At 57.8% G+C, this 26,204-nt stretch overlaps 1 protein-coding gene across 4 annotated transcripts; it reads right to left on the bottom strand.

Moving 5' to 3' along the window:
* Positions 1-979: 979 nt before the first annotated feature.
* Positions 980-25,684, bottom strand: LOC142881625 (uncharacterized). 4 transcript variants are annotated; one of them, XM_076016050.1, is made up of 28 exons: positions 25,527-25,684; positions 24,030-24,089; positions 23,331-23,489; positions 22,780-22,920; positions 22,299-22,412; positions 22,019-22,165; positions 21,738-21,929; positions 21,524-21,646; positions 20,996-21,109; positions 20,594-20,882; positions 20,344-20,459; positions 20,120-20,237; positions 19,784-20,029; positions 17,900-18,012; positions 17,087-17,210; positions 16,336-16,469; positions 16,136-16,183; positions 15,796-15,905; positions 14,983-15,151; positions 14,795-14,899; positions 4,980-14,243; positions 4,475-4,599; positions 4,290-4,386; positions 3,599-3,733; positions 3,385-3,482; positions 3,188-3,280; positions 2,225-2,318; positions 980-2,135 (listed from the first exon to the last, which is right to left on the bottom strand). In XM_076016050.1, the coding sequence occupies exons 2-28, from the start codon at positions 24,072-24,074 to the stop codon at positions 1,977-1,979; spliced, it is 12,672 nt and encodes a 4,223-aa protein (XP_075872165.1). In that variant the 5' UTR covers positions 24,075-24,089; positions 25,527-25,684; the 3' UTR covers positions 980-1,976. The 4 variants fall into 4 exon arrangements, with proteins under 4 accessions (XP_075872165.1, XP_075872220.1, XP_075872238.1 ...); XM_076016105.1 differs by having other exon boundaries at positions 17,120-17,210; positions 25,527-25,683; XM_076016123.1 differs by lacking the exon at positions 16,136-16,183 and having other exon boundaries at positions 25,527-25,683.
* Positions 25,685-26,204: the final 520 nt, after the last annotated feature.

Below are 26,204 nucleotides of genomic sequence, written 5' to 3'. Positions count from 1 at the left end.
CGGACCACCAGCACCAGAACTGCTGCTTCTTCTCCTTTTTTTTTTTTTTTTTTTTAACTCATCCACTGTTCCTTCTCTTCCTCTGCAAGCACATTAATCATCACACACTCCCACGTCTTCTTCACCTCCACCTCCTCTCGTTGGCAGCTACTGCTGCTGCTGCCAGAGGCAACTGGGTCAAACCAACTGAGCCAAGGACTGAGCGGCGAGGAGACCAGTCTCTTTTATTAGAACCTGTCCCAACAAGAACCAGGCAGCAGCAGCAGCGAGCATGGTGGTTTGTGGAGGGAGGAGGAGCTGAGCTTAACCCTAAGGAGCACCGGCAGCAGTAGCAACAGCAGCAGTGGCAGCAGCAGCAAGCGTGGTGGTGCGTGGAGGGAGGAAGAACTGGGCTCAACCCTGGGGAGCAGCAGCATAAGCTGCAGCAACAGCAGTTGCAGCAGCAACAAGTTTGGTGGTGCGTGGAGGGAGGAGGAACTGAGCTCAACCCTGGGGGGCAGCAGCAGTGAAGGTGGTGGTGTGTGGAGGGAGGAGAAACTGGGCTCAACCCTGAGGAGCAGCAGCAGCCTAAAGCAGGGACGGACTCGCCCGGTCCTGCTCTGATTCCCTTCACTGAGGAACTTCCATCCGTGGTCACCCAGCGGCGTCCGCATCGCAGCAGGTCGGAAAACTGGGACTCTCCTGGCGGACGAGCTCACTCTGCCCCCTGCTGGCCTGCTGTGCATAACACAGGTGGATGGGCTCTCGTCCTTCTCTCCTGTCTTTGAGAGTGCAATTCCTAACACGGGGCCATCACAAGTCCCAGTCTGGTATCCAGTTCTTATAATGCATTCATGCCACAGACCCAAGGTACCAACAGATAACAAGTTTTTGTTTTTTTTGGGATGGTGTGTGTGAGTGAAGCTGCTACTGCTGCGCTGGAGTGTTTCAGAAATTCCCTGTGCATCCAGTCAGTTTCCAGAGTAAAAGACGCCTTAAGCAGAGAAAAAAATAAGCTTTATTAGTGTGTTTTTTTTTTTGAGATGTGGGAGAAAAAAAAAGCCCCTCTAACAATTCTTTTTTTTTTTTATTGCACAAAGTTCAGGCTGAAGGCCTACACCAGGGGGCACCGTTCAGTAGTCTTCTCAATTCCTTAAATAGATCCAGTATTATTTTGCAACCATTTCATTTAAAGAGGTTTCTTTTGTCGTACACATCAGTGACATCACTAGCAACCGCCGACTTCTTCAGTGCTCGTCTCCCATTGGTCGCCTTTGTCGAGCGATCCAGCAGGAAGTGCAGTCGGCGTACAAACACGTATTTACATAGGTACGTATGTGCGGTAACAGTGCACGTGATTTTTGGCTCTGCAGTTAAAGGATCTGGGGGTGGGGGGGTTACACCCGGACCAGGAAGTGACACGAGTGTCCACACCTTGATCCAGGGGAGGTAATGGCTTCCTTCTTCTCTCTCTTCGTCTTCTCCTGAGGGGAAAACAGCGTAAAAACCGCAGCCAACCAGGAAAAACCCTCCCTGCAGCGACCCCTGTAGGTCGGGAGGTCGCAGCGACCCCTGCAGGTAGGGCGCAGCGAGTGTCTTTAAGGCCACAGGAGCGAGGAGAACATTCAAACACCTGGTGGGGGCGCTGCAGGTCTCTCCAATGGCATAGTTTAAAGGAACAGTTCACAGTGCGTCTGCAGCCTGCTGTCGGGAGAAGCAGCGTGTGTGCAGGAGTCTTGAGCTGCTGACAGCTGATTGGTCGGTCGGTTGATCAGCCGCAGGCAGGAACCAGTTTCTCTGCGTGTAGCGGCGCTGATTTTATGACGAGCTGTCCCTTTGAGGGATGCAGCAATAAAACAGAACAATAAATAAAAAAATAAAAAATAAAAATAACAAAGCGCTGTTGTATACGCCAGCGTTCCATCCTGACTGGTCGCGTCGTCGTTTGCAGCGGTCGCAGCCTCGCCAGCGTCGCCAGTCCCTCGTCTCTCCGGCCGCTAGAGGGCGCCGGACAAACAGAGCAGGACCAGAACGTGGACGAGCAGCAGGTAGGCCAGGAACAGGTGACGAGAGCGGGCGCGGCCAGTCAGCAGGCGGGAGAAGTAGAGGCTCCGCCCCCGCAGCCAGCGCCGGCAAGCCAGCACGCCGCCGCTCACCTGGGATGGAGGAGGGAGGGGGGTGGGGGGTGAGAGGGTCGCCTGCAACACCGGGGAGTGGACAGACGGACAGAAGGGCGCCTGGTTACCTTCTGAGCCACGAGCGGCTGGTTGGGGTCGATGCCGACGCCGTCCCACTCGTCCTCCACCTCCATGTCGATGCTGAAGTCTCTCTGAGTATCTCTGCACAACACACACACACACACACACACACACAGACACACACACACACACACACACACACACACACACACACACCTTTAGGGCCCAACCAGGAACCTGCCGCTGACGCTAGAGGCTAGCCGCGCTAACGCTTTTAGGAGCCATGGTCGCAAAATTGCGACAAGCGTCGTTGCTGAATTAAACAGGCCATAGCGGCAAATACGGTGCTGAAAGTACAGTACAGGAGATGGCAGACACCTGTGGCTTCAATCTGAGCAGCATGGGGATGTGTTTGTCCTCAGATTTCGGAGTATAAATAGAGAGAAAGCCTCAGTCGAGGAGACAAGGAAGTGGTTGTAGTGAGAGCGGAGAGAGAAAGACAGCAAATTTTACAGAGAATACAATGCCGAGAGGTTTGTCCGTTGTAATTGAAAAATAAAGTAATGGCTGACTCAGATAACGAAGAGGAATATTCGCACTCTCACGATGATGTTCAGTCGTCCGGTGAGAGCGAGTCTGCCGGTGCGTCTTTACGCAGCGGCAGCGAGTCCATGCGCCACGACAGTCACCAAGCAGCACATCTTGATATCAAAATTGAATATTTTCTTGAAAAAATTCCAGCGCTTAAAGGGTTAAGAGTCATTTCAATAAAGAGCAAAATACCGTGGGGCTATTTTGTTGTTACGCTTTTGTTTGTTTTCAAAAAGACATTTTTAAGCACCTTTTATTCGACATATCCCATGATATATTTTTTTTCTCCTATGAGGTGGGCCACCAAAACACTCCACCCATCTTCTACGGCTCCCTCCCTCCGTCAAATTTTAGAAGCCATTGTGGCCCACCAGCCCAAAAGCCTGCCCACCCCTCAGCTGCGTCTGCGCCAGAATCACCTGTTCGCTGCGTCCACATGGAGACGTAGCGCCTCCTCGGCCGACTCCCTCCTCAGCAGCTCCTCCGCCAGTCTTTGCTCTGCCTCCAGCAGCCTGAATGCATGCACACACGCACACATGCACACACACACACACACACACAGTCACAAACAGCAAAGGCAGGGTTTCTTCCTGCTGCTGCGCGGTCCTGCCCTCACCGTTCCCTGAGCTGCATGACGCCGGTGTTTTCCGCAGGGGGGGCGTGGTCGTTTTTCTCCTGGGGGGCTCCGGGCGCCACTTCGGTGCACACTGACCCCTGGTGGCGAAAGGAAGGCAGAGACGGATGAGTCACGCGTGTGTGTGTGTGTGTGTGTGTGTGAGTGTTTGTGAGTCCTTGTTGGCGAGGCGCTCCGGGGGATGGACGGGATTTACCTGAATGTGGGCGTGGCCCTGGAGCTGCAGCCGGCCCTCCAGCCAATGGCAGCGCTGCTGGCTGTCCCTCAGGGTCTGAGACACGGCCCGCAGCTGGGCGGCCACGCCGGCCTTCTCCTCCGTCACCTGCTGCAGCTGCGGAGGAGGGAGAGAGACGAGCGTGGGCGCTTGTGGAGTGCGACCTCCTCTGCAGGCCTTCTCTGGCTCTTCAGGTAAAAAAAACGTGAGCCTGTTCGGCAGGTCCGGCTGTCCGTCCGTCTGTACTAAGCCCGCCGGGGTCCAATATTGCGGCCCATTCATTCCAATCTAGTTGCTCATCCAGCGAATACGCTGAAAAAGTATTTGACTGGAGCATGTGCAATTTCCCAAAATGCTGCTGTGACTCCGGTGATACGTCAAGACGCATCAGCCAATCAGAGCGAGCCGGGACACAGCAGCACGCACAACACTGTGACGTCACAAAGGGAATAAACTCTTTTCTGGTGATTTTCAGGCCTTTATATCATTTTTTGATATCATGGCTGTAAGGTGTGCAATGAGAAGGATTTGCTATGTTATTTTTGCATTGGAGTTTGGGCCCAGTGAGATTTCTTTGCTGCAGTTCCTTGAGTGGCCACTTGAAAATAAACTTGTCATGCGGCCATATTTCTTGTCCAGCAGCCAATTCTTATGGTACACCCATGGTCCGTACCTTGGTGCCGAGCTGCTGCAGGTACTGGTCTCGTTGCTGGAGCTCCTGGACGTAGCGCTGCATCTCCTCCTTCAGCTCCTCCCTGTCCAACTCCGACCTGCAGACACCAACACAGTGAGGCCGCCGCCGCCGCTGCCTCATGTTCCGACACTAGGGCAGCGCCACTGCCGCAGTCAGAGTCTTACCTCAGGTTGCGGTGGCCGCCCACTTCCTTCTCCGGCAAGCCCCTGTGGCTCAGCGACACCTCTGTCGCCTGCTGCTGCTGCTGCTGCTGCTGCTGCAGCTGCTTGGTGATTTTCTGCGTCACTTCCTGAAACGGTACAAAAAAAGGGGAGTTTAGCTGAAGTGGAAAAACGAAACCACGTTCCCTTAGGATGAAAACGAGACCGGGCGAAACCAGACGAATACCAGGAGGTAACGAAACGCTGAAATGGTAAGCCACGCCCCCTTCCATGCTCGCAGCTGGGGGACGCTGCTCAAACAGCAAAACTCAAAAGGATGAACGAGGGACGAGGGAGATGCAAAGGCAGTGATGGGGAGGCCTGTGGGTGGTGGCTCCGCCTCCAAACCCCCTCATGCTTCCCTCAACCAAGTGACAACCATGCAGGCAAAAAAAAAAAAAAGACCCCAAAGAAAGCAGCCACGCTAAAACAGCCACAGGGGAGGGGGGGGGGCGATGACGCCACTTACCGGCGTCGGTCGAGTCTGATTGGCTGCCATCTGCTGCTCGGCTCTCGCCGGCGCCGCCTCCATCTCCACCTTCGTCTCCGTCAGCTGCACCTTCTCATGGGTCTCCTGGGGGAGGTCTTCCCCCCGCAGCTCCACGCCACGAGCCGTGAGCCGGCCGATCTCGGCCCGCAGGGCGGCGCCGGCCTCCTCCTCCCTCCGGAGCTCCAGCCGAGCGTCACGGTGCCGCCGCTCGGCGCCGACCTTCTGATCTTCCAGGCTCCGGATGACGTCCTGCTGCTTCTTCAGCAGCGCCTTCAGCTGGTTGTCCTTCAGTGACAGAACCTGGTTCAGGTCCTCCCGGTAGCGGAGCAGCTGGGCCCGCAGCATAGCGTTCTCCGAGTTCAGGTCGTCCATCTGATGCAAGAGTTTTCTGATTTCGTGCTTGAGGCCTTTGCCGCCGCTGCCGCCCGCCAGCGCCAGCTGACTCTTGGCCTCCAGGACTCTGTTCTCGGACATCAGCCGCTCGCGTTCGCTCTGCAGCGACGCCATGGAGCTCCTCAGCGAGTCGGCCGCCGCCGCCGCCTGCTCCTTCTCCTGCTGGGCTCCGCTCAGCCGCCGCCGCAGACTCTCGACCTCGGCCTCCAGTCGCCGCAGCTCACCGTCGACCTTCTCCCGCTGGTAGCGCGACGACGCCAGCCGGTCCTCATAGACGGCCGCCTGTGAGCGCTGGTTGGCCTGGAGCTGCTCCAGGTAGCCCGACAGCTCGCCGTCCCCGCTGGCCAGCAGGGCGGCGATCTCTGCGTCTTTGCCGCGTAGCAGCTCCGCCAGTTGCCGCCTCGCCCCCTCCAGCTTCTCCGCTTCGGCCGCCGCCGCCTGGCCATCGGCGCGCAGCCGCAGCAGCCGCGCCTCCGAGTCGCCGCTCACCTCCTCTGCCTGCCGGAGGCTCAGCTGCGCCCGCGCCAGGGCGCCGTCCCGCTCAGCCAGTTGGCGGCCCAGTGAGCGCTTGTCACGCTCCAGGGCGTCGACGCGGGCGCCCTGCTCCTTCAGCCGCACGGCCGCCAGCTCGGCGCCCTCGGTCAGCTCGGCGTTGCTGGCGCCGGCGACGAGCAGCTGCCGCTGGTGCGCGGCGGCCGCCAGTGAGTGCTCATCCAGGACGGCCTGCAGCCTGGCCGTGGCCGCCCGCAGAGCGCTCGCCTCCCCGTCTTTGGCCCTGGCCTCCTCCAGGAGGCGCTGCACCGTCAGGCCCTGCTCCAGCAGCTGCCGGTCCTTCTCCTGGAGCCTCTCGCCGAACAGAGAGTCCCAGTTTTCGGCGTTGGCGGAACCCTCGAGGGCGGCCAGCTTGGCCTGGCTGGTCTCCGCCGCCCTCTGCAGCGAGTCTACCTGGACGTCTTGAGACTCCACCTGCCGCCTCAGCTCCTCCGCCCTCTTGGTCTCCTTGTCTCTCGACACTCTCAGCTCCTCCAGCTGCCGCCGCAGCATTGACAGCTCCTCCTCCGCGCCGCGAAGAGGGTTTGCCACCTCCACCACGTGGCGGCGCCCGGACTCGCCGCTCTCTCTCTGCGCGAGGTCCAGGGCCAGCCGGTCCCTCTCTGACTCCACCCTCAGGATCCTGTCGTGGGCCTGCTGCAGGAGACTCTTGTGAGCAACCAGCTCGGCTTCCGCTTGGCTGTGTTTGTCTGTCAGTGTGGATGTCTCGTCCGAGCCTTGCCTCAGCTCCTCCCGCAGGGTCTTGGAGGAGTTCTCCAGGTCCAAGATCACCTCCTGGTACTTGACGCAGTTCTGCTGCAGCTGACTGATTTCCCGGTGCTTCTCTTTGAGGAGCTCCTGCAGCTCCTTGTTCACATTCTTGGAGCCCTCGCTGCCTCTCTGGTACGTCCTGAGCTTCAGCTCAAACTCTCGGACGAGCTTGAGCTGCTCCTCCTCCTTCTCCTGCCAGAGTCGCCCGCTCAGGTCTTCGCCGGCCGCCAGCTGAGCAGACAGCTGTGAGTTTTGTGTCTGCAGAGCAGTGACCGATTCTGTCAGCTTGTCGATCCTCTCAGAGTTTTTGAGGACAACTGTTTCCAAATACTCGTTCTCGTTTTTGACCTTGTCCGAGATCTCCTGGGCGTTCTCCAGCTCCTCCTGCAGCAGGGACTTGTCGTCCTCCAGGATCCTCACCGTCTCCTTCAGGCTCACCGTCTCCTGGTCGTGCCTGCTGACCATCTCCCTCAGATCTCGGACGACAGTGTCCTTTTCCGCTAGCTGTGCCTCGCAATCGCTCCGCATCCCCTCGATTCTTTCTGTGAAACTTTGCTTCTCTCTCCGCAGCAGGTCGCAGTTTTCCACCTGAATGGCGAGTTCTGCCTTCTGGGCCTCAATCTGCGTTGTCAACGAACTGTTCAAACCGAGAGCTTCGCTGAGCTTGAGCTGCGTGCTGCTGCATTCTTTGAGCTTCTCCTCGTGCATGTGGCTGGACTCTTTTAGCTGCTCGGCTAGTCGCTGGTTTTCAGCCCCAGTTTCTGTGAGCTTCCCTCTGAGCTCCTGCAAGCGCTCTCTGACGCTGCAGACCTCGGCCTCCAGAGCTCGATTCCTGGCCGTCACCTCTTCTGCCGCTGCCTTGCAGCTCTCCTGGACTTCAACCAGCTCCCGCCTGCTTCTCCGACTCTCCTCTTCCAGGTCTTCCATCTTTCGTTGTTCCTCTTCGGAGAACTGGGGAGCTTGGTCCTTGACTCGGCCGTTTTCCTCTTCCAGTTCCCGGGCCTTCTTCTCCAGGGTCTCGAGCTCACCCTCCAGGCGGTGGACCTTCCTGAGGGCTTCCTGTCTGTCTCTCTTGGCCACCTCCAGCAGCTGCCTCATCTTGTCCATCTCGCCTCCGACGTTCTCGTATGCCTGGAGCAGAGACTCGTACTCCTGCTTCAGCTCGGTGTGCTCCGACTTCCACTTGGAGAGCTCTCCCGCCTGTGAGTCCCTGAGCGCCTCCAGCTGGCAGGAGAAGGCCTGCTTCTGCTGCGTGATGTTCTCGATGGTGAGCTTCAGGCTGTCGCACGCTGCCGCCAGGTTGCGGTTGTCGCCGAGCACGCCATCCATCTCGGAGCTCAACTTCTTCTTCTCCTTCTCCAGCGACGCCAGCGAGCGCCGTAGCTCCAAATGTTGCTCCCTCATCTGCGTGAGCGACGACTCCAGGGCAGCGACCTCGGCCTCTTTGGCTTCACACCTGGCCGTCACATCGGCCACTTCCTCTTTGAGCGCTGTGTTTTCCGCCACCAGTTGTCTCCTGGAAACTAGAGCTGCCTGAAGCTTCCTAGTCAGTGCCGCTGTTTTACTTTGCTTCTCCTGCTGCCTCCCGCCGGTTCCCTCCTCTGGCGTTTTCTGGAGCTCAACCCTCTCTACAGCGGTTTCGTTGATTTTCATCACTTGTTGCTGCTGCTGCAGCTGCGGTGCTTCGTCCTTCTCCTTCAGATCCTCCACGAGACTTTCCTGTTGCGGGATGTTTCCCTCCTCGAAGGCCATTGCTGCCTCAGCGTCCTGATGGTTCTTCACTTGCTCCGTTTTCAGTTTGTCCTCAGATCCAGCTACCTCCTCCTCCTCCTCCTTGTGGGCCACAGCCGGGGACATCTCTGACGCTCTAGCTTCCCGGAGCTCCTCCAGCTGCCGGACCTTCTGGTCTAGGCTGGTCTGTGTGGCGTTGAGCAGGTTGGTCTGCTGACAGTGCTGCTCCAGCAGGGCCTTGTAGTCGTCTTTGAGCTGGTCCAAATCCATCCTCAACTTCCTGTCGTTCTCTTCGGCGTTCTTGGCCGTCGTCCTGCGTGCCGCCAATGCCACCTGTGCCTTCTTCTGCAGTACCGCCTTTTCGCTCTTCAGCTGAGCGAGCTCCTCTTCCAGGGCGACGGCCGAGGAGGCGGCGGACGACGACGACACCTTCTCCAGCGCGAGCTGGTCCCTGCAGGTCTGGATTTCTTTGCGAAGCGCAGCCATCTCCTGCGACCAGCTGCTTTCGGCTTCCTCTCTCTCGGTCGCGGCGGTATGCAGCTGCTCCACCAGACACTTTTTCTCCAGCGCAACTTTGGCTAGAGCCGCTTCCGCGTCCTTGACGGCGGCCCGCAGCTTCTCCAGGGCTGCTTCGTGCTCTGACCTCCGCTCTGCTTCCTCCCCGAGTTTCCGCTCGAGGACGGAGATTTCGTCTTGGTGGATCTTCGCCTTCTCCTCACCCTGACGCGCCAGCTCTCGCAGTTGCTCCTGCAGGCGCGAGACCTCCAATCGAAGGCCGTCATCCTTCTCTACTGTCTCCCGCTCGAGGCGCTCCAGCTTTTTCATTAGCTCTTTCCTCGCCAGCAAGGCAGCCTGGAGCTTCTTCTTGGCGGCGTCTCTTTCTCTGGATGCTGTTGCTAACACGCCCCGGGCGTCGTCCCTTTCCTCGAGCAGCCGCAGCTTCTCTGACTCTCCACTCCCGAGTTGGCCGAGGTGCTCCTCCAGCTGCAGCGAAAGCTCCTGGCTCCTCTTCTCGGAGGCCTCGGCTTTCAGCTCCATGCCGGCCAGCAGCTCCGCCAGCGAGGCCTTCTCCTCGCCGAGCTTCAGCCTCTCGCCGGCGGCCGACTCCATGACCTGAGCGACAGCGGCGTCTTTGTCCCTCAGCTGCTGGCTGAGAGCCGCCAGCAGCTCCTTCTGCTGGCCGATCTGGACGCTCATGCCGCTCCTCTGCTCCTCGACAACTCCTCTCGTCTGGGCCACCTCGGCCTCCAGAGCCTCCACCGTCTGCTGCAGGTGAGAAAGCTGATGACTCTTCTCCTGACTCCGCCGCTTCTCTTCTTCCAACCTCTCCTGTGCTCCGGCTAACTGCAAGCCTCTCTCGTCCAGCTGACCGTCCAGGGTCTGGAGCTGGCGCCGGTGGCTCTCCTGGAGTTCTAGGATCATCTTTGGCAAGCCGCTCGGCCTCTCAGGTGCAGACACGTCTCTTTGGGTCTCGGTCTGTCGCAACTCACGTTCCGCTGCTTCCAGAGTCTCGTGCAACCTGCTGTTCTCCTGCTCCTTTTCCTGGACGGACGCCAAGGCTTCCTCCAGTTGGGTGGAGCCCCGGCCGACCGCCGACGACGCCTCTGCAAACTTCTCCTGCAAGGCGCCCAGGTCTCGCTTCAAGGCGTCGACTTGAGCATCTGTGGATTTCACCAGGCTCTCGGCGCTCTGCAGCTGCTCCGCCAGCAGCTGTTTCTCCTGCTTCTCTCCGTCCAGAACCAGCAGCCACTCCGTCTCGGAGTCCTGCAGCACCTGCTCCATCCTGCCAACGCTTTCTCGCAACTGACAGAGTTCTTGGTCTTTGCCACTAACCTGCGCTTGTAGATTCTTCTTCTCCAACGACGCCTCCTCCTCCGCGCTGCTGGACCGCCGCTGCTCCGCCTCCAGCTTCCGCGCCTCCTCCCTCAGCCGGGCATTCTCCTGGCCCAGCCGCCGGTTCTGCTCCTCCAGCTGCTGTGTCTGCGCTGCCAGCTGAGAAGCGTGTCTGGCCTGCAAGGTGTACTGGCTGTTGATGGCGTGGAGGGCCATCTCGCGCTGCTCAAGGTTCTCCGTCAACGAATTCATCTGAGACGCCACCTGCAGGTGTTGCGATTTGAGCCGGTCGATCTCCACTGTGAGCAGCGAGACGCCGGCCCGGTGAGCCTCCAGCGCTTCGTCCTTCTCACGCACGAGGCCGGAGTTCAGCCCTTCCATCTGCTCCAGCTTCAGTCTGATGGCAGAGATGTCGCTCCTCAGCGCCTCCACCAGGCTCTCAGCGTTTCCACGCTGCTCTTTGGCATCGTCCAACATCTTCCGGAGCTGGGACGCTTCCTCGGCGGCCCGAGACAGCCGCTCTCGGACGCCTGTCAGCTCCTCCAGGTTGGCCGCATACTTCTCCTGCAGGTTGTCAAAGGCACTCTGCGTCTCACCCGCGGATCTCCTGAGGTCTTCCGACTCGACAGCGAAGGACTGAAGTCGAGCCTGCAGCTCCGTCGCCAACTCTGTGCTCTCGGCGAACTGGGTCTTGAAAAGCGCTGCCTCGTCGGCTCTCCTTTGACTCTCCTGGAGGCTGAGGCGCTGCTGCGACAGTGCTGCGTCCTTCTCCTCCAGAGTCCTCCTCAGATGTTCCGCCTCGGCGGCCTGGACCTGGAGGCCGGCACTGAGCTTTGCCACTGACTCCTCCAGGTGCGAGACCTGCTCCTTCAGGCCGTCGCACTCGGCCTCTTTGGCCTGCAGGGCGGTGCCGAGGCTCTGGACGGCGGTGGAGGAGGAGGTCCGCTCCTCCAGGCTGGATCGCTCCTTCTGCTCCAACCTGGTCCGGAGGGACGACGACTCTGAGGTCAGGACGTTCACTTTATCTCCGAGTTTGCCCACCGAATCTTGCAGCTCGGTGACTTTGGCTCTCAGACTGCTGTTGTCGTCAGCTTTGAGTGCGAGCTGCTCTTCCTGCTCAGCGATCCGGCCGCTCAGCCGCTGGATGACGTCCTGCTGCTGCTGCTGCTGCTGCTGTTGCTGTTGCTGCTGCTGCTGCTCCTTCAGAGACTCTTCTTGCCGCTGCAGACTCTCCCTCTCCAAGCGCGCTTTCCTCAGCTCGGTCGCCTCTCCCTGCGCTCTGGAGAACTCTGCTGCCGTTCTCTGGAGCTCAGACCTCATCTGTTCTCTCTGCTCATCCAGCTCCAGGATTTTGCCTCTCAGCTCCGCCACCAGGGCAGCGCTCTGCTCCTCCTGCCGACACTTTTCTGCCGCCAGCTCCTTCGTCGTCGTCGTCAAGCCGGCGACTTGCGTCTCCATCTCGGCGGCGCTCTGGTTGGCGGCCGCCAGCTGACCGCTGAGCGACGCAACCGACCGGCTGCGCTGCTCCAGCTCCTCTCTGCTCTCCTCCAGCTGCCGGGTGACCTCCGCCTGCATCTGGGCCGTCCGGCTCTGCCGCTGTGCAGCCTCCTCCGCCTGCTCCTGCAGCACCTCCGCCTCCTCCTGCCTGGCCTCCAGCTGCCGACGCTGCTCCGACACCGTCCGCTCTCGCTCGCTCAGGGACGAACTCAGCTCTCCGACGCGCTGCGTCAGGCCGTCGACCTGCTGCCGCGCGCTCCGCAGCTCCTCCTCCGCCCGCGCCAGCCTCGCCGACAGTTCGTCGCACCGGCTGCTTCTCTCCAGCAGGCCGGCGGCGCTGGAGGCCTCGTGGTCTTCCAGCAGCTTCTTTAACTGGCCCGCCGTGAGCGCCAGCGTCTCCTTCTCCCCCAGCAGGCCGGCGATGGTCTCTCGATGCTCGGCCGCCTGCTCGCGGAGGGAACTCGTCTCGGCAACGCTCTGCGCCAGCTCCTCCTCCAGCCTCAGCTGGTTCCCCGTCAGGCCGTCGACTTTTGTGCTGAGCTCAGAGCTGGACTCCAGGGTGGTCTTCAGTTGAGTCTGGAGGTCCGACACGGCCTGCGCCTGCTGCGAGAGCTGCAGCTCTTTGGCCTGGCAGACGGCCTGGAGCTGCAGCCGTTGCTCCGTCTCCGCCTGGAGCTCCGTCAGCCTCTGCTGGGCCTCCGCCTCCCACCGCCTGCTGCTCTCCTCCGTCGCCTTAATCCGCTCGCTCAGACTCTGAATCTTCTCGCTCGTGTCCCTCAGCTCCTCTTGGTGTTTCTCACACCGCCGTGTCGCGTCTCTCAGTGACTCCTCGCCGTCGGCCGCTTGCCGAAGGAGTCGGGAGCGTTCATCCCGGAGACGCTCGGCTTCCGCTTGGAGCTCCGAGACGACGCTCTTCTGCCGTGCAACTTCGCCCTGCAGGAGCAGGTTCTCGCTCGACACCTCCTCCTTCTGCGTCAGCTCGGACCTCAGGCCGTCCACGGTTCCCTGGAGCTCCGCCAGCTGCTTCTGCTGCGCCTCGGCCTGAGCTCGGAGGAGGTCGGCGGTCTGCTGGCGCTCTGCGGCGTCCTGCTGGAGCTGCTGGGCCTCGGAGGTCAGACTCTGCAGGCTGCGCTGTGCCTCGCTGAGGGACTGGCCCAGGCGGCTGCACTCCTCGGTTTTCTCCAGCAGGATCCCGGAGCTGGAATGAGAGCTCTGCTCCAGCACTCTGTTCAACTCCGTGAGCCGCTCCTTGTCTCCCTGCAGCTCTCGGACTGAGCTGCTGCTCTGCAGGACCTGCGCCTCCAGCGTGGCGATCCTGTCTTGCAGAGACTCTCTTTCCTCCCCGGCTTCCGCCGCGGTCTGCTCTCGGGCCCGGAGCTGCTCCTGCAGCGAGTCTCTCTGCTGGGTGAGCAGGCGGAGCTGCCGCTCGCTGTCGCCGACCTTTTCGTCGAGTTCTTGCGCTCTCTGCTGCTGCTGCCGCAGCTCCTCCATCGCTCCCTCGAGTTTGTCCCGCAGCAGGTTCTTCTCGCCGTCCGCCTCGTTCAGCAGATGCTCCAGCTTGGAGATGGCCTCCGCTTTGCTGCGGATCTCGCTGCTCATCCTCTCCTCCTCGGAGCGGCGTCCGCTCAGCTCGGAGCTGAACCCCTGCCTCTCGTCCTCCGCCGCCCGCAGCTGCGTTTCCAGTCCGGCGATGGTCTCCAGTCTCTCCTGCGTCTCCTTCCTGAAGAGCTCGGCCTCGGCCTGAGCCTTTTCCTCCCAGCGTCTGGACACGCCCTGCACCTCCGCTTTGTACTTGTCCACCTGTGCTAGCAGCTCCTGCTGCTCCTCTCTGACGGTTCTGAGCTCGGCGCTACACGTCTGCTCTCGGCCTTCGGCCTCCTGCAGTTTTGTGGAGGAGGCGGCCAGCTGCTCCTTCAGTGCCGCGACATGTGACTGGCACTCGGTCAGGTGACTCCGATGGCTCGCCGCGTGTCTCTGGGCCTCCCCGCGAAGCTCCTGAATGGTTTTCTCGTCGTCCTGGGTCTGTCTCACCAGAACGTCCGCCTCAGACGTCTTAGCTTCTCTCTCCTCTCGGGCTTTGAGCAGCTCCGTCTCGGCCTCCGCCAGCTTCTCCAACAGCTCCGTCATCTTCTCGTCCCGAGCTCGCTGGTCTGAGCTCTGCGACTCTCTCATGACGGAGGCCTCGCGCTCGGCCTTGCTCAGCGCCGTCTCCGCGTGCAGCAGGTTCTCCTCCTTGAGCCGGAGCTCCTGCTTGAGCGCCGCCAGCTGCTCGGCATACTCGGCGGCGTGGCCCGAGAGGGTGGAGATCTCCTTGTCCTTCTCCTGCAGGACCTCTTTCAGACTGTCCATCTGGCGCTCGCAGCTCTGCAGGTCGTGGATGAGCTGGGCTCGTTCCTCCAGGTAGGAGGCGTTCAGTTTGTCCAGCTCCTCGCCGGCCTGGTCCAGCTCGCTCTGCAACCTCTCTGCTGTCACTTCCTGCTTCTGAGTCTGAAAGTGAAAAAAGGAGCATCAATGAGAACATCAGCCGGAGATCTAGAGAAGTCGGAGCAGGGACACAGGAACTGAGCACTCTGACCAGCTTTTCTGATGACAGTAAGAACCGTGGGAGCAGGTGGGATTGGGAGGGTTTTTGGAGTGTGTGGTGCTGGAACCAATGTTTTAGCATTCACGCGGCCTGTCAGTGTGTCCACAGCCAGCAGGGGGCAGTGTGCATCTTCACTACATTGTACTGTAGTGGCTAACAAAGCAAGTTCAAAGAAGGACGGGACGTTGGGAGGAGTTTTAACGCGACATGATTTCACATGAGACTCTTGCACACAGACTGTCAGGGTCAAAATGAAAGGGATCTAAAAAAAAAAAAAAAAAAAAAAAAACCCAAAGGTGTAACGAGTGTCTAAACTTCAACATAACAGCGCTGAGACGAGCTAATTAAGCCCAAACCTCGATCCATGGAACATTGCAGCAGGGCTTTCTTGGTTCTCTCAGTGTGAAATTCCAAAGGCTGCACTTTCCATTGCCATTTGTTCACGGACGCTCACCTTCTCCTTCAGTGCGCTCAGCTTGTGCGTGAGGTCGGCCACCTCGGCCCTCAGCTCCGAGCACTGTTTCTCCGAGCGGCTGCCTTCCTGGGAGACCTTCTCCAGCTGCACGGGAAACAGAGCACAAAGCTGGAGAACGGCGCGTGGCGGGAACAACGGCGGCGAGGAGGAGGGAGTGAGCCGCTTACCGAGAGCTCCGTCTGCAGCAGCTTCTCTGAGACCTCCCTGAGCTGGAGCTCCTTCTGGCTCAGAGTCTCACCCAGGCTGGAGATGAGCTCCAGCTTCTGCGATGTCTTGGCCAAAGTGTTTTCCTTGTCCAGGAGGGAGCTCTCCAGGCTCTCCTGAGTGTTGGTCAGCCTGGGGATTGGAGGGGTGGACGGACGACACGAAGAGTAAATGAGAAATGTAGATTTAAAATTTGATGCCCGATTGACACAAACAGGAAGTGAAACCACTCTTGAGGACGCTGAGATCCATGGCAGTGGACCCCCTCAGATTGGAGGTGTTTGTGGAGTGTGTGGGGCTGGAATCAGTTCCAGTGGTCCGTGCAGTTGGAACAAGTGGAACCAGCGGAGTGTGCACTGCTGGAACCAGCACCAGAAGAGTGTGCGCTGCTGGAACCAGTTGAACCAGTGGAGTGTGCACTGCTGGAACCAGTGGAACAAGTGTAGTGTGTTGCCGAAAAAAGTGGAACCAGTGGAGTGTGCACTGCTGGAACTAGTGGAAGCAGTGTAGTGTGTGCTGCTGGAACCAGTGGACTCAATAGAGTGTGCGCTGCTGGAACCAGTACCAGTAGAGTGTGCGCTGCTGGAAGCAGTCGAACCAGTGAATTGTGTGTGCTGCTGGAACCAGTGGACTCAATCGAGTGTGTGCTGCTGGAACTAGTACCAGTAGAGTATACGCTGCTGGAACCAGTGAAACCAGTGGAGTGTGTGCTGCTGGAACAAGTACATGTAGAGTGTGCGCTGCTGGAACCAGTGCAACCAGAGTGTGCCACTCACCCTCGGAGCTGCTCGTTGAGGCTGCCAACCAGCAGCTGATGCTTCTCAGCGTCTCGGCTCTGCTGAGTGCGGGCACTGGACAGCTGATTCTGCAGCTTCTCCGTCTCGTTCTGCAGCGGAACACAAACAGTCGGACGGGCCGGGATGAAAACGTGAGTGCAACGGCGGAGCCACTGTCCCGTTGCCACGGTGTTAAAACAAAGCTCACAGCACAACAGTGACCCTGACACCCAATCTGTCTGCTGCAGGTGGAGGTTAAACCAACACACCACACCGTTAGCTGCCACCGCCGGAGACTGTGCCCTCCAGCGCACGCACACAAACACACACAGACACACACCTGAGAGACGCAACAAGGCTGCTCGTCCTCATCTACATCAAACGTCACCTGTGTTAGAAGAGTGGGTTACAACTTCCTCGGAGGGGGGCGAAGGGCGGGGGGGCATGCAGTCACTACATTGAATCAGAGACTAAGTGACATGAAGGGGACTGTTCTGATGTCAGGTGGGGGTGGGTGGGATCAGGCGGATATTGGCTCACCTGCAGGGCCTCGATGCGGGCCTGCAGCTGCAGACGGTCCTCCAGGTCCTGGCAGCGCTCCTCCAGGCTGAGGATCTGCTCCTGCAGCTGGTTCCGCTCCAGCTCCAGCTCCTCCACCACCGACCGCAGGCCACCTGCGCAAAAAGACAGGTGAGTCGGTGCGGCCGGCAAGGTGAGTCAGGTGGAGGGGGACAAAGACCAGGAGCTGGCCTCTCCTGAGGACAGTTAGCTGCAGCTGATGGCTTCAACCACAAGGGGCCACTATTGCTCTGCAACTCTGTTCCAGCTGAAGATTGCATAATAAGCCAATAATACTATTATAAAAATATAATAAGAAAATATTAGACAATTAAATCAAATTTGATTTATTCTACTTTCTTTTTTAAAACATTTATTTTTTTTGGTTTCAGGGTCAAGCAGCGGTTGAAGTGATGGGATGGAGGAAAATAAAGAGGAGCGAGACATGGAAAGGGTGAGAACAGACACTTACCGCCACCTACAGTCAGACTGTCACATCACAACAAACACGCAGCAGCTCCATCAGCATGCACATGTCCAGAGACCAAAAAAAAACCAAAACCAAACCGTGAACTGATGGAAAATGGTGAACCAATAATTGAAGGCGTGACTGCGGGTTGGGTCCCCGCTGGTCCAGCAGGTCACGTGACAAACACACCACAACCAAGCAGGCGGGTGGGGCGCCGAGGAGACGGCGGGTGCATGCTGATGGAGACTGTCCGGGCTCTCACACCTGTGTCAGGAGCACTCTGCTCCGGCCACCAACCTCCCATGTTCTCGCCCTCCATCTGGGCGGTGCTCTCCGACGGGCTCCGCCCCTCCTGGAACTGGGCCTGTCCGTCAAACTCAAAGTCTTCCTGCAAGCAGAACACGCAAGTTTTGACGGGCGGGCGGAGGAACAGGGCGGCTTCACTTCACCTCCTCCGACGGCCAAAATCCTTCCATTATAAGAAGGTGAACAAACTTCCTGCGTCCTTGAAGGTCCAGTGAGTAAAAGCTGGCTTAAAAAAATGTACACACTGGACCTTTAAAATGAGCTTTGAGGTTCCAGTGACCAGACCAGCCCCGATCGGAGCGGCCGGCAATGGCGTCACCAAAAAAGCTTTTCAATTTAACTGCACTGAATTAAAGAGGTTCTGACAATCTCTGGAGGAGGTTTTCAGAAAAAGCAGCTGCAGTCACGAGAGGAGCTGCTGCTTTTCTCTCTTTGACTGACTGCAAAGCGCTTTAAGAAACCTGTGATTTGGCGCTTTATAAATAAAAGCTGATTGAATAATGATGAAATCCACTTCTCCGTCCACTAGATCGTGCTCAGTGTCCGCAATTGCTCAGGAGAAAAACATCGATAAAAAGCTGCAACGTGAAGTGTGAGAGAAACTGACTCCTCAATATGGTGTTGTGATGAGGCTAGTCGCAGCCCCTGTGCCAGAACCCCTGCTTCCGCTGTCACTCGTGAAAGCCAAACTGCTTCGGCGCAGTGACGGCGATCGTCTGCACTGCGGGCGTTCACAGCGCGACGACAGGAGGCAGAGCAGAGAGCGTTTACCTGGAGGCTTCGCTGGGACGGAGGCGCCGACTTCTTGGCCCGGTGCCGGCCGAGCCCCTGGACCTGGGCCTGGGCCAGCTCCTCCTCCAGCTCCTGCTGCCGGGTTTCCAGAGCTGAATCGGAGCAGCCAGGAAAGAACCAGTCATCCTCAATCAGTTTTGTGCCACAGGGAGACGGGGAGGGGCCGGTGAGGAGGGGGCGAGTGAAATGAACAGGACGAGGAGGGTCGGGGGAGGGGGGACGGGGTAGATACGGAGACGACGTGTGTGTGCGTGTGTGTGTGTTTCCGTGACGAGAGTCGGCGCAACACACAAACACAACAGTTGGCAGCCGACTGAGAGAGCAAAACACCTGACAGAGCAACACACTGGTCAGCAGGGGGGAGGGGCAGCGCTCAGACACGGGAGGGGGAGGGGCCGGGGAACAACGAAACGTCTTAAGCAAGCAGGGCGGAGCCAAATCTCACACACACACACACACACACACACACACACACGCACGCACGTACGCACGCTCGTTCCCATCCGTTTTGTGACAACAGGCTGATTTTCGGCGGCGAAAGGGAGGGGCAGTGCAAAGCGGGGGTGGGTGGTGACGGTGAGGGGGTGTTAGTGGGGGACGGAGCAAGTGGGTGGAGCAGGGGCGATGAAGACAAGAACCGTCAGTGGGCCGTGCAGCCATAAGCAACAACAGCAAATTCTACTGTTGTTACTAATGGCATCGCAAGACACTGAGTGAAAGGACAGAACGCCCCCTGGTGGCGGCCTGTGGCTCAGCTCCTCAGCGCCTCCCTCTCAGCACACGACGGAACGTTTCAGGAGGTTGATTTCAGTCGTTCCAGGTAGTTTAATTCCAAAAGATGTTTAGATCTTCAGTTTGTTTACAGAGGGGAACGAGAAAAAAAAAAGAGTTAAAAAACACCACAACTCGCCTCCAGTAGGGGGCGGCGGGGAGGGGACGGTTACAAATGAACTGAACTGAACTTCAAAGGGTCGTCATGAAGCCCAAAAACACACTGAAAGCGTCAGCGGTGGCCCTTAAAGTCGCTGTGCGTGTCTCCGGGGTGAGGGAGTGAGACTGGGAGCCTGCAGTTCACAGTTGGTCCACCAGGGGGTTTAGACAGACGGAGGCACACCGTTTAGTTTCAACCACAGCGGGAATAAAAACAAACAGGGAGCTGAGAGAGGGAGGGGTCATGAAGGAGGATGAGAGGGACGACGCACGAGAGGGGAAAGAAAGACGTTGGGGGACGGAGTCCAAGTGGCGCCGGGCCGCCGCGCTGCCGGCGGCTGGCCCCGCCCTCTCGCTCCCAGGGCCAATAAGCTTGGGGCAGCTGGCGGCGGCGCGGCGGCCCGGTGGCACCGTGGCGGGTGAGAGGGGGGGCAGCCTGCGAGCACAAAACTGATGGGAAGCGGTTCTGCGTGGCTGCTCCCATCCCTGGAGCAGAGCCTGGAGGTGTGGAGCAGCACCGAGCCAACCAATGAGGCTCCCAGAACGGCGGCGTGGACGACCAAGAGATGCAAGAGGGGCGGGGGGGGAAAAAAAGAAGGTGATGTTCAGGCAGATGACAGGAAAACACCAAACACCAACGGATGATGGAGGAGGAGGAGGAGGAGTGGTGAGTGGTCACTGAGGCTCACTTCTGCCCCCTACTGGGCTCATAAGTCGCTTTCAGAACGTTCCTGAGTTCTTCTTGATGACGCAGCTTTCCATTTTCTTTTTTATGCCTCAGCCTGTTTATAGCAGCAGCAGACCACCGGCACTCCTCTGGTGTGTGAGTGAGCTGTGAGTGGTGTTAGCTCCGCGGCTAATCCAGCCGCTGCACCACCACCACCACCAGCACCAGCAGCACCGCCACCACAGGGACACGGCCCTCGCCCTTACCCTCTCGCTCCTCCTCCATGTGGCTGATGCGCAGCGCCATGGTGGTCCTCTCCTCCCTGGCCTGGTCCCGGGCGCTGACGGCCTCGGCCACCATCTCCTGCCATTCCAGCACCTGGCACTGGGCGCCGTCGTCGGCGCTGCCCGACTCGCTGGTCTGCGATGCGGCCCGCTTGGCCACCTGCTCCAGGTCGGCCTGCAGCGTCCGCTGCTGCTCCTCGTACGCCACCAGCTTGGCCTCCAGCTCGTCTGGGCGAGGGGAGGAAAAAGAAAACGCGTCACTTCCGCCGGCCTCCTGCAGGGGGAAGCGACGGCGGTGGCGGAGAACGCGTCTCTTACCGTTTTGGGCTCTGAGCTCCCCGTAGCGCTCCACTCTCCAGGCGTTCTCCTCCCGCTCCGCCTCCAGCTCCGTGATGCGACCACGCAGGGCCCTCAGTTCGGGGGGGGCGTCGCCAGCCTGGGTTGGGGGAGGGGGGCGGGGGGGCAATCAGCTTTGAGCAAGCCACTGCCAGACAACATTGCTGTGGTGCCGGCTCTTGCTGAAACTGGCAGGGTCGCCTCACCTGGCTTTTCCTCAACTCCTCCTCCAGCTGTCTGATCCGAGACTTGGACCAGGCCTTGGTCTTCAGGAACTTGGCCTCGGACCTGCTGGCCTCCTCCGTTTTCTGCGTTACTTGGGCTGCGAAGAGGTAAATGACAAAGCTTTGGCAGATATTGACAGAAACTGACCAACAGGCTATGAAAATTGGAAGAGGTCACATGACACCGGCACCCCCCTCCCTCCGCCCCCCCCACTGTTGGACTCAGTCCCACCTTCCAGCTCAGCCACAGTCTGGACCGAGTCGGCCAGCTGCTTTCTTGAGGCCTCCTCGCCAGCGGGGGGCGCCGCGGAGGCGCTCCTCAGCTCCTCCAGCTGCGCCAGGAGGTCCTGCCGGGTCTGGGCCAGCTGCTCCTGGTGCTGCTCGCTCAGCCGCTGCGCCTCCGCACGCTGCTTGTCCATCAGGTCGCGGAGCTGCGCCCGCATCACGTGCTTCTCCGCGTCCATCCGGGACGCCATACTCTCCCGCTCCACCTGGAGGCGCCGCAGTCGCTCCGTCAGCTCCTGGGGTGGTGGAAGAGGAGGAGGAGGAGGAGGAGGAGGAGGAGGAGGGGAGTCAGGTGACTGGGCAGCAGACAGTGACGGGAGGCTTCTGTGGGGGGACGGGAGTTCCTGACCTTGATCTGCAGGTCCCTGCCGTCTACCTCTCCCTGCAGGACGTCGATGACCTGAGTCTTGCCCAGCAGCACCTCCTCCTTCTCATGGAGCTTCTGCTTCAGGGCCTTCAGCAGCTGAACAGGGGGACACAAACGCACATCTAACCCCAGGACACCTGATGCAGAATCATCTAGATGTCATCATGTGACCTCATCATCAGCACTGACGTCCAATGAGGTTGCCCCCATTGTACAGCAGGCTGCCTATTTACCCCCCCCATGTGCAGCCTGACAATAAAACGGAGGCTTTTTTTTTTTTTTTTTTTTTTGTCGGACCTCTCACTGCTTTTGTCTGGGATTGCGAGGGAGGTCTCTGCGCCCTTTGTGATGTCATGGAGACACAATCCTAGTATGGCCCGCTTGTGAACGTATTGTGAGAGCCAAAAAGCTTTTTTTCAAATGCGACAATCACAGGTGTGTCTGATGCTTCGATTTTTGATTTTTGGAATTGTCTCTCGACAAGTTGCAAGCGCTGCAAGCGGGCGTCACCTGCTCCAGGTCGGCACTGGCGTCAGACTTGGCCGCCAACTTGAAGAGCTCCTGCTCGTGCAGCTGGTTGACCTGCGTCAGCTGCTCCTCCTTCTGCAGGATGATGTCTTTAAAGGTCTGGATCTGGAAAGGAGAGGAGAGGAGGAGGTCTGAGGCGGCGTGCGCGAGGAGGCGGAGCGACGGCTGGGGGCGGGGGCGGGGCAACGTCACCTACGTCTTTCTCATACATGCTCTCCTTCTGAGAGTAGCGCTCCTGCTCGGACTGCAGCAGCGCCTTCAGACCCTCCGCCTGCTCCTGCAGCAGAGCGCAGCGCTCCTCCCACTCCTCCACCTTCCTGTTGAGACTCTGCACCAGCGGCTGCAGCTCCTGCAGCGAGGCGCCCTTCTCCGTCTCCTCCGCCGCCGCCTGCGGAAAAGGGGCAAAACGGGAGGATGTCACACGTGGCTGTCCGTCGTCTGTCCCCCCCGCCCGGCCGTTGCCCCGGAGTGACCAACCTGAGGTGGGGCGGGAGGCGTCTCTCCGGCCAGCGCCGTCTGCAGGTGGACGATGTAGGCCTCTTTCTCCGCCAGCTTCCTGTCCCGCTCCGCCAGCATAGCGTCCATTTCCTCGCCGCGCCGCTGCTGTGACTCCACCGCCTCCGTCTGGTGGGAAGAGGAGGTGCGTCACGGACAAAAGCAGGGCAGCCACGGCTGCTTTAACGGCACATTGTTTGTTTTTTTTGCTTTTCTTTGCTTTTTTTCCTTCCCCCCCCTCAGACCGCGTCATCCGCGTCACCTTGTGCACCAACTCTTGCTGCCGCTGTGCCAGCTGCTGCTCCAGCTCCTCCACCTTCTTCTTCAGCACCACAATCTTGCCCCGGCTGGCCTGCTCTCCTCCTTCTGACGCCCCCTGCAGTGAGACGGAAGAAGCGCGACGTCACGTGGAAGACGAGCTGAAGCGTCGAGCGACGCGGCGATGAGCTCGGCCCGAGACTGTGAGAGACGCGCTGGAGATCAGCTCCTCCACAGTCGGGCATCTTGACCTCGGACGGCCAATGGCCACAGCTAAGTGATAATAGTAATAACTCAGTGGGCTTGTGGGATAATTAGCAGCTCTTCTGGGGGAAGCCCGGTCTTGTTCAGAGGGAACGGCATCCACCAGAAAGCTTTTTTCAAGTAAAGCTTGCAGTTAGGAACAAAGGTGTCAGACACCGACAGTGTGTGTGTGTGTGTGTGTGTGTGTGTGTGTGTGTGTGTGTGTGTGTGTGTGTGTGAACCTTTTTGCTGTGTGCGGGAGAGCCCAGCGGAATCCCCTGTTGCTTCTTCAGCTCCTCCAGCTGCGTGTTGAGGGACGTCACTCTGGCCTTGTTCTGCAGACGCAGCTTTGACAGTTTGGCCTCGCACGACTCCTTCTCCATCTGAGGGACACACACACACACACACACGCACGCACACACGCACAGGTTGGACTTTGACCTAAATGATTCCTGAGCAGTGAGCAGCGCTCCCTCAGGCGAAGGCATTCCTCACGTTCTTGCCTCTGTGATTGTGGGTCGGACTTTGAGCCGAGCTGGTTCTAATATTTAACGACATCCTGTTCGCTTGGCGACTGTCAGAGTGGATGCAGCTGCGGTTTAAAAAAAAATCCCCCAGCTCCAGGTCGAATCCACCATTATCATTATCTATTAGTAGTAGTAGCAGCAGTAGTAGGTTTGTGACACGCACGCTGTGATAAAAGATGACAGGTTTCTGCAATGATGGAGACGTTGTTGCTCAGCGCTTTTTCCGAAGCGCCTGCCTGAGGCAGCGACGAGACCAGGTGTCTCACCTTCAGCTGCTCATCTTTGGAGCCAAGCGCCGCGTCCTTCTCGCGGATCATCATCTTCAGCTGCGAGAGCAGCTGTTCCGTCTGGGCCAGCCGTTCGGCCGTCTCCTCCACGGCCACCTCTGTGGTGGTGGCAGCGGGCCGGTGGGGAGAGCCGGCGCCCTGCGGAGACGTCACACACACACACACCCAAGGCTTTACTGACCCCCTCACTGCACTGCTCACTCACTGTGTTTGTTAATCCAAAGCTGCGGCCGGCGCCCCCCCCGACAGGAAGTGTGGGCTCAGCAGTCTGTCTGAACCCAGACTGAACGCCGTCGCCGCTGAGTGCAGCCAGCTAGTCGGTCACATGACATCCAACTAGGAGGGAGTCAGAAATTCCAACAAACTGCCGGTGAAGACACGTATGCAAGATGACCCGGCGGCGCTCGCTCGGTTCAACAGCTTGCAAATTGAATTAACGAATTAAATGATGCAAATCCGAACTTTGCAGGAAAAGCTTCTCAAAATCTTTCTGCATAAAAAGCTTCACTTGCACAGCCGCTGCTCAGTGAGGTGGATGGAAGTGAGTGTAGAGCGGCGTCGTGGTGAAATTTAAAAAATAAATAAAAAAAGTTACAGCTGTACTAGGCAGAGCTCCCTACAACAAGTCAAAAGTCATCCACTGGAGTGTGTATTGGACTGGAAGACTGGGATACTCACTGCAGCGCCGGGCTCTCCCTCCTCGCCAGAGAACCACTTCAACATGGTTCCGCTTCAGACCTGCACACGGACGAACAAACGCACTCAATTATTCATTTCACACTCGCCGCCCTGGTTGTTGCTCCTGCACACGCAGTGCACAAACAAGGCCGTTCGCTCATCCAGTCCACACGAGCACAGACAGAGTCCTGGCGTTCACTGGTAGGGCGAGGGCCGGGAAGCAAAATCCTATTCATTTGTAGCACCGACTGAAATGATCGTCTTTCAATGGCAAATTCCAAAAAAGAAAGAAGAAAGTAAATCTTCATCACATGGCATCAAAATGTTAAGTGGCTGGCGATTGGCTTTCACGTGATGTGTGCACGAACTAATGACAGTGGCAAACATTTTTGTTTTGTTTGTTTTTTTTATGTTAGAAAAAATTAGCTTCCAGAGATTCCAAATTGGCTAGTTGAAATGGACGGGAATACAATAAACTGAAATTGAAGGAAATCCTGATTTGAATCACCAGTAAAATTGAAAATAAAAGGTTTGTGCCTTAATTGCCTTCAAATTTTAATCCGCATATTTACGCAGTTCACATTGTGCATTTAGTTAGCCTATCCAGTTTAACTGTATAAGGGTCAAAGGTCCTGCATTCAGCCCATTTTCAGACCTTCATTCCCTATCTCACAATGCAGCGGATTAGTATCGCCCGATCAATACTCCAAAACCTCTTGGCGTGTCCACAAACCAGCGACATGTTTAGGCGTTCACTGCATCGGAGAATAGTAATAGCTGCCGGATCTGACGGGATCCCGGGTCAGGAGAGGAGAGTCATCGCAGGCCGCCGCAGTCATTCAGTCAAGTGACCAACATCCCCCTCCTCGTCCGAGGACTGCAGGATTTCTCACCAAACCACTTCACGCAGCGGGGCAGGAACTGGTCGGACTGGTTCCATCGCACGAACCAGTCGGACGGACATGGAAGCATCCGATAAAGGGCGCTGAATCACAACACGGGCCGGGGGACGTGTGTCCACACCGAAGCAGCTAGAGTTTCCCCAGGAGCCTGTCAGCTGACACACGCTAACGCTAACTTCCAGAACAGTGTTTTAGTTGCAAAAGTGGTGTCATACAGAACGTAAACACGCCGTAAACCGCCTCACTGCTGTCGTAGCCGAGCAGCGCTGTCAGCAAACAGCATTACCACTGCAGGGTTTTCCCATTAACTATCTGACTCGGCTTTTATTAGCAATGCTGGCTAGGACCTGGATGGAAAGAGCGTCACTGCAACCGACTTGGGGACTCGGTGGTCATTCACGACCAGTCGGACGGTCGAGTAATCGCAGCAGTCGAACGCAAACGTGCATCACAAGTGAGTCTGGCTGAAGCTGACAAGCTAGCTGTTGCTAAAGCTAAGTGGCTAGCGGGGCTAACGAGTTCCAACTCCATTCGCCCAGAGGGACCGGCCCGGCAGCTTATGGCGGCAGTTTTACTTTACTTTCAAAGTTCTGACCGTGTTCGCGGTTCCACCGTGCCCCTCGACGATGCTCGCCACCTCGGTCACATTCGGCTGAATCACATTTCGTCCGAGTCGAGTGGGAAGACGGCAACCAGAACAGATGCGAAGCAGCCCTTGCTGCTCACATTTGTCAACAACACAGATGACCGTGGGTGCGTGCACATGCGCGGTTGTCACACCGGGCACCACCCGGAAGTGTCGAGTCGTTTTTAGCCATGAATGTATTGTGAAAATTATTACATGTTATTATATTTTACTACACGATGATGTAAATTCTCATTGTCATGAGATTTTTTTTCCCTCATGCCCAATATATAACGTATCAGCCCTTGAAAGTTTTAAAGGAGAGTCGTTTAACCAAAGAAGACGCAAACACCAAGATAGTTCCGTCCTATGCACACAGCGAGGGGAAACATTTGGATGTTCATTGCGTTAACATCTATTTAAATTAAATAACTTGACACTAAACAAGAAAATAGTTCGAGTTCAGCACTCTTTGAATATCATTTTGTTGCCTTCATGTTTTTTTAAATGCAGATTCAGAGGTTATTAAAGGTAAATTTTGGTTAAACGTTTTTTTTTTTGTTTTGTTTTTTTTTAATCTACTTCATTCTTCTTCTTCTATTTTTCATTTTATACACCCAAAAACTAGATTTATTTGAGAACTGTTTG

This window comes from Nelusetta ayraudi, unplaced genomic scaffold, assembly GCF_046127955.1.
Source record: "Nelusetta ayraudi isolate G7.1 ecotype Tasmania unplaced genomic scaffold, CSIRO-AGI_Nayr_v1 ptg000002l, whole genome shotgun sequence".
Lineage (NCBI taxonomy): Eukaryota > Metazoa > Chordata > Actinopteri > Tetraodontiformes > Monacanthidae > Nelusetta > Nelusetta ayraudi.
The sequence above is the reverse complement of the archived record's forward strand: the minus strand, read 5'-3'. Positions and strand labels throughout refer to the sequence as shown.

Coding starts and splice junctions, on each gene's coding strand:
- LOC142881625 (XM_076016050.1), bottom strand. CDS start 24,074: ATGTTGAAGTGGTTCTCTGGCGAGGAGGGAGAGCCCGGCGCTGCA. Junction 20,460..20,593: donor GACTGTGGCTGAGCTGGAAG/GTGGGACTGAGT, acceptor ACCTCTTCGCAG/CCCAAGTAACGCAGAAAACG. Junction 20,238..20,343: donor AGGAGTTGAGGAAAAGCCAG/GTGAGGCGACCC, acceptor CCCCCAACCCAG/GCTGGCGACGCCCCCCCCGA.